The following is a 7,381-nucleotide window of genomic DNA, read 5'->3' as shown; positions in this document are numbered from 1 at the left end:
AGCGAAGCTCTGAAACGGTCGGACAAACGGACATTAACACTTGTATAATGTCAGAACTGAATAATCAGAATGCGAATGTATAAGAGTCAAAGCAAAATTGTAAGTAAATTTGTTGAATAACTGCTTGATACAGGATAATGATTATGGACATACCTACATTTTTAGGACTTGATTATAGAGTTGCTTCGCTTATAATATTGTACTTTGTTGTCCCAGGAATCAGTATACCAGACCAATCGGATAATTAGGTCAAATACAAATTTGTTGTTAAAAATGTAAAAAAATCAACATGTTTAAAATGGACGTACGGACATTCTGGTAATGATTATATAGTTGCTACGCTTTCTAACTCGTACCTAACTATTACAGGAATCACCATGCAAAATTTGAAATCGATAGGACAATTCTAACATGCCTAAATTAACGAAAAAAGCTTTTTAAAAAAGTAAAAAAAATCAACATGTTTAAAATGGACGTACGGACATTTTCGTAATGATTATAGAGTTGCTACGCTTTCTAAATCGTACCTAACTACTAAAGGAATCAACATGCAAAATTTGAAATCGATAGGACAATTCTAACATGTCTAAATTAACAAAAAAAGCTATCCGTGACGGACGGACGGACGTACGGACGGACGGACCGACCCTAATTATAGAAAAGCTTCGCTTTTAAAAATTTAAAAATTACATTATTTTGAGTATTTTAATCATATTTTATCAGTTTATTGCTTTGTGCAACTAAGGGACTGTTCAATGCCCCCCCCCCCCCCTCTCCCTCTTGATTTTGATACAAAAACAGAGCTAGGGTAATTTTACTCTCATACCTAACCCCATTGCGACTGCCTATTACCCCATGTAACCTAACCTGATCGAAAATTAAAACAAAACGAAAATATAATCACAACCCCCTGTTTTTTCAATTTATTTTAGAACACGTGGGGGATGGATTCTGTGTTCGAACAGGCACTTTATTGGAAATTGCTGATTTTTCTATTGATTGGAAGTTTCCACGACATCAGCATGTGCAAGAACATGGACTCCGGGCTGTGCCTTCTCACTGTTTACAACCATACTCCTGAAGGATAGTTATGTAGGATAGGTACTTGGTAGAAAATTTTAGTAGTCCTTAAATATGTTTGTAGCCAAGTACCCTCAGATCTTTTAGGTAAGCTCGAAAATGTATCTAGTTAATATATTTACTCACTAGCGGCTACGCCCCTAGAGGCATCTAGGGGCACTTGAGGAGAGGAGAGTCGAATTTGATAACCCAATTTCTTATTTTAGATTTTTAAAAGAAAAAGTACCTAACAAAAAACAGTTTTTTTTTGGGGGGGGGGGGCGAAATTTTTTTTGAGGCGGGTTGGGGGTGTCCACCCCCCAAGAAAATAATTATAAACCTTCCCGGGACCTATGAGAAGCTACCCTGTTAAGGAGAACCCGATCGGTTCAGCGGTTAGCGAGATTCTTCGGTACACACACACACAGACACACAAACATCCTGTTACTTTATTAAAAGGATTTTACAGAGAACAAGGATGACAACATCCATAAAAGCATAGCTCTGATATCAAACAGAAGAACAAACGAACATAAACATTTGTAGAGTGTCATAACTTATTTAAAGGTATAAACAAAATTGTAATAAAACTTGTCGCAAAATTACGCCGTTACAGATAGCACCTGACTTTTACGGCAATAATCATACAATGATTGAAATCAAAAGGACAATTCTAACATGCCTTAATTAACAAAAAGAAATAACCGTTACGTACGGACGGACGTAAAGACCTTAGTTTAAAAAAACTTGGCTTGTAATATTTTATTCAACGAAGAAAAACTAGTTAATACCTGGCAACTTTTGAAACAGGTATGGACCAGGCATTTCTAGAGCTGTCCACTTGTTTGAAACACCATTGAAGAATGCTTTCTCCTATCCTGAATCAAGAAATGTCATTTGTCAATTAAGATCACCACAACCAAATCTTGAACGTATATCGGCAAGGTATGAAATTCATTCAAGAATTCTTTCTGCTAACAGATCTATCGTATATATGTATACAGATAACTACCTACCCCCCTTTTCCAAGGACTTTTTTCGTCTGTTAACAAAATGTTTTCTGCTACTTGGCTGTGTTAATATTCCCGATACTATTGGTTGATTTTCAAAAACCAAATTGAGAGTCGGCACAAGGTCCTTGGGATGGGGACATACAGTTATTCAACCCCTTCCCCCACGTCCTGTACTCTAATCTCCTAACCTAATTGATAAAATTTTTAGTTTGATTAGCATAATTCCGGCGGCGTGTTCCTAGCACTCGCGGCTGCCGAGCCCTGTATTGGGTTATTTCAAATCATTACCTTGTTTCACCACGTTCACAGATAAGTAGGCCTGGACGGTAGATGTAGGTACTTGTAAAATTTAGATTCTTAACTGCCTCCTCAACTTTACCCTAAAATATGAAAATTTATGCTTACTTCACTTAGCACCTAACCTAAGTAATATCCACCAGTGGACGTTAGAGTATTACATTCCATTACAAGCGGATGATGCCCTTGGGTTCTCTAGATAATCACCAGAAATCGAAATTGATCCCGCACCCAATTAGGTACATCAATAGTACATCAACTCATTCAATAAACTCGTTAAAGTTTGCATTATTGTAATAACAAGCTATAAAAGTTAAGCTAAGTATTAACAGGTATTGTTTTAATTAAACAAATTGAAAATAATTTTTGCATAGCCAGACCACTGCATGGTGTCCCAACCATGCGGGACCTATACCTGCGGTTGCCCTGATCCTGCGGGACTACCCAGTACTTAATATAACATATCCATAAGGAAATAAAAAAAAAACACTTATTTTTTTAAAATTTTTTAAACATAAGGGAAGTGGGTGGTAGGTTATCAGTGTTTAACAAGGTAATTTATGTGAAAGTGTCAAAATTAAACTTTCAGCAAATACACACCTTAGTAGAAGGATATAGGAACCAGGAGTCTGGATTAGAACCTGTGCTCGTTAACAAATGGAATTCTTCACAGCCTTCTTGTTTTAACAACTTCGCAGCCTATAATAATGGATATATTATTACTTAGATGTTACACCTAATGTTCTTTAATAAAGTGAAATTTGTTGGGGGCTAAATTAACAATCCCCCATCCCCTTTTTAACCCATATCCTCTCACTGGATGAACAAACTGACAAGTAAATGATAAAAACTTACATTTAAAACATAATCATGATCAACTTTGATAAAACCTTCTTTCCCAGCTTTAGCTCGTGTTGTTCCAAGTGTACAAAATGCCTAAAATTAAAACTTTTTATTTAGAACTAAATCACCTTTCTAAGATAGGTACCTATTTAATTTAAATATTGATTTTTATATGATTTACATTTACTAAACAAACAAGGGGGTTATCTATAATACAAAGTAGCTTGATGTCTGTCTGTCCCTTAAGATCTCGGTAACCACTGAACCGATCGGATTCTACTCTTTATGGTATATACCTATTGGTCCTGTGGTGGTTTTAAGCTATTTTCTTAGGGGGTGGGGCACCCCCAACCCTTCCAAAAATGAAATCCCCCCCCTAAAAAAAAAAAATTGGGGGGGAGAGTATGGTTCGCCCGAAATTTTTTTATTATTTTAAAAAATACCTCATGGGGCACACTGCACAGCCCCTAGAGGCTAGGGACGAAGCCGCTAGTCTTATCATAAAGTAGTAAGCTTTTTGTCTGTTCCGAAGGATCTAGCAAACCTCTGAACCGATTTGGTCAATGGTCATCCTCTACAGTGAACCTTTTTATGGAAAAAAGTAAACCAAAGTTTTATCCGTTGACTCTTAATAATACTTTAGTTAGTTAATGTTTTTGAGTTTTAATTGGTTGGTTCAAAACTAGGAGTTTCTGGACATTTAAGCTAATAATTTTAATTGAAAGAAGGGGTAATTTTGTTTAACATAATTTTCTAACCTTGTGAACATCCTTGAAGTCATTTTGAAAGTTGTCCATGTTGTCAAAGTCAATAATTCTCTGTTCAACTTTGTGGATGCCATCTCCCTCCAAAGGTACCTCCCGGCGTCCCAGGCTAACTACCTACAGAAAAATTTATATAAATATTTTTCCAGTATGGCTTCGAAACCGTTTTACATCCGCTGAATTAGAGCTGGTTCTCAGATATACTAAAAAAAGCACGTATTGCAGCCATTTATTCTAAGAATAATGAAATAAAAGTTACAATATTAATACCTACCAGTTTTATATTTTAATATCCGCGGAAAGCTGTCTCTAATACGATGCTGTAAACGACTATTATATTATTAAAGATTGATTGACAATATCCACTAAATCGAAAATAAACAAATCAGACAGTCAGCTTCAATTATAAAATTAAAGTAAAAGTATATATAGAGGGGACATAAGGCATTTGTGACTTTAACCACAGGGCGGGGACCCTGTCCCGATTTTGTATTGGGTCTTTGAAATCAGCATATAGCGCCGGAAATATAAACACAGCCTAGTCTCTACAAAAGAACAGAAGCAAATTACTAGCAGACGAAAAGGTTCTAGCTCCATCAATTGGGCCATGTAGTTGTCTAGAGTATACAATACATCTATGGTTAGTACTAAACATTTATTGTAAAAAAAAAACAATTTAAATGCTTTGCTAGAAATTTATTTAAACATTAATTCATGTTTCCCGCTATTAGGAGACAAAAAAAATACATAAAATTTAAAATTTACCTTGCCCACATTTTTAGAAGCAGCTAGCTGCTTAAGAAGCTGTTTACCCGTCTCCCCAGAGGCTCCTAGCAGCAAAACTGTATATAACGCGGGACAGCTCATTTTAGAATAACCTTATATTATTAATTTCAAGTCTTTTTATCTTTAAAAGTTTTTAAATCACTATAAACTGATGAAATAACTGTGTTAAGTGTAGAAAATAAGAAATTCGTCTGCTAGCTACGGAACTCAATGTTTGTTTTCTTCTGAAAAGGCAGTGGTATTTCTTTCATACAACTAAATATTTTATCTAAAATAGCAATAACAAATAATATGCTTATTGGTAATTATGACAAACGTGTAATTAAAACCAACTTTTCATTTTGTCTGAAAGTCTATTCTTACTTTTTTGAATAAGCGCCTGGCATAGTAGCAGTAGTTATCATTTTAGAGTCTCTAATTATGACTTAGTTAAGGTAAATTTGTCTATACTATCACCTCTTTGTCGAAAAATTTTTAAAATTTGAGATATTATGTTTGTTCAGAGTGTAGAAACGTCTAAAGTCAAAAACTACACTACGCTTACTATGGGGAAAGGAGGTAGTATATAACATAAGGCTTATGTACACTGTGAACTCTAGTGTGGGTTTAGTTACAACAAATTAAAAACAGCTAATGCAGAAAACTATACTACCACTAGGGAAAGATGTAGTTAGACTTATGAACACTATGAACTTTAGTGTAGGGTTATTTACAACAAGTCAAAAACAGCTAATAAAAACTACATTTACAAAGTAGTAACACTTTTAACTTTAGTGTGGAGTTGTAATAATAAAGCAAAAGGTCTAATTACTAAAACTACACTACTATACTAGTGTCAAAAAAAGTAGAAAAACTTATAGACGCTTTGAACTTTTTTGTGGGGCTATTTAAAACAATTCAAAAACAGTAAATGAAAACTATACTGACAAAAAATCTAAAACAGGTAAAAAAAATTGCCCTATGCTATTATGGGTAAAGGATTATGGGTAAGCTAATTATTTAAACTACACTTCGCTTCTATCCTCTTATAAGCAGTTGTATGGTTTTTAGACTTATATAAGAAGCTTCACTGTAAAAGATTCATAAATTAGCAAGATCTTTAGTATACAGTAAGAGCAGGGGCGTTTAAGCTTTTTTATTTGGGGGGGGGGGGTAAAAATTGAAAATCCAAAATTCATTTGGGGGGGGGGGGGGGGTAATCACCCCTTTACCCCCCCCCCCCCCCCTTGGAAGTCTATGAGTAAGAGTATACTATACATGACAGACATCTGGTTACTTTAATCTAGAGATTAGGGTTAAACTGTTTTTAACCTATTTTTAAAACTTATATAAACAAGGATGACAACATCCATAAGTAGCGAAGCACAAAAAATCGTAGATGGGAATACGTACAGGTAGATTTAAAAGGTTTTTACTAAAATCAAGAATAGATTTATTGGAGAAAATAAATATGAAACCTTGTTTTATTTTGTATGATGACGATGGTCAAAGTAAATTATATTAAAGATGCTCATAACAAAGGGAAAAATTATTTTGATACTGATATCCCATAAAAGTTTGAAAATTGGATCAAAATAAACAAAGATCTTGGGAAATATGTAAAACATATAAAAATAGCCAAAAACCTGATAAAAGGCAGTCTGGCCGCTATGGTTGTTTTCTTAAAACGACAAAAAATTTAATTTTTAAATCTTTAAAAATTTGGAAAATCGGACCATATACACTGAAGATATGGAAAAAAGTGTTAAATATATTTATAAATAGCCTAAAACCTGCCAAAAAGGCAGTCTGGTCGTCATGGTTATTTCCTTTAAAGACGGGAAATTTAATTTTGATATCTACAACTGAAAAAATTTTGAAAATCGGACTATAAACACTGAAGATATGGAGAAAAATGTTAAAAATATAAAAAAAACAGCCTAAAACCTGCTGAAAAGGCAGTCTGGCCATCATGGTTGTCTTCTTTAAAAGACGGGAAATTTAATTTTGATATCTATAACTGAAAAATTTTTGAAAATCGGACCATACACTGAAGATATGGAGAAAAATGTGAAAAATATAAAAATAGCCTAAAACCTGCTAAAAAGGCAGTCTGGCCTTCATGATTGTTTCTTTAAACGACAGGAAATTTAATTTTGATATCTGTAACTGAAAAAATTTTGAAAATCGGACTATAAACACTGAAGATATGGAGAAAAATGTGAAAAATATAAAAATAGCCTAAAACCTGCTAAAAATCGGTCCGACCGCAAATGATGTTTTATAGTCAATTGTGCTCCTTAATAATGGGAATGTTGTCAAAAAATTTCAGCATTTTATCTTTTAAAGGAGCTGAGTAAATCCCATTTCCCCCATAGCGTTACGGACTGATGGACGGACGGACGGACAAATGAATTATAGAGTAGCTTCGCTACTAAAAATATACTATGACACCAGTAGAATGAGACTGCAGAGCCTAAATTTGAATTAAGTCCCCAATAAACTTTTTTAGTATACCCATTTATTTTTTCGTTTAATTAATATATTTTTTCTTTAACTAAAACACCCAACCTCGCTACATTTTTACAATTCGAAGCGAAGCAACTCTGTATAAACAGAGAGTAGGTACTACTTTATATA

The 7,381-nt window shown here is 34.1% G+C and overlaps 1 protein-coding gene across 1 annotated transcript; it reads right to left on the bottom strand.

Annotated features, from left to right (window-relative positions):
- Positions 1-952: 952 nt before the first annotated feature.
- LOC145313923 (protein HTATIP2-like) lies at positions 953-5,005 on the bottom strand. Its single transcript, XM_080153582.1, has 7 exons — positions 4,742-5,005; positions 3,971-4,093; positions 3,225-3,305; positions 2,970-3,068; positions 2,361-2,452; positions 1,851-1,937; positions 953-1,077 (listed from the first exon to the last, which is right to left on the bottom strand). The coding sequence occupies exons 1-7, from the start codon at positions 4,841-4,843 to the stop codon at positions 993-995; spliced, it is 669 nt and encodes a 222-aa protein (XP_080009708.1). The 5' UTR covers positions 4,844-5,005; the 3' UTR covers positions 953-992.
- Between the last annotated feature and the right edge of the window lie 2,376 nt (positions 5,006-7,381).

This window comes from Acartia tonsa, chromosome 1 (genome assembly GCF_053477335.1).
Source record: "Acartia tonsa isolate MP-2025a chromosome 1, ASM5347733v1, whole genome shotgun sequence".
In the NCBI taxonomy this organism is placed as follows: domain Eukaryota; kingdom Metazoa; phylum Arthropoda; class Copepoda; order Calanoida; family Acartiidae; genus Acartia; species Acartia tonsa.
The sequence above is the reverse complement of the archived record's forward strand: the minus strand, read 5'-3'. Positions and strand labels throughout refer to the sequence as shown.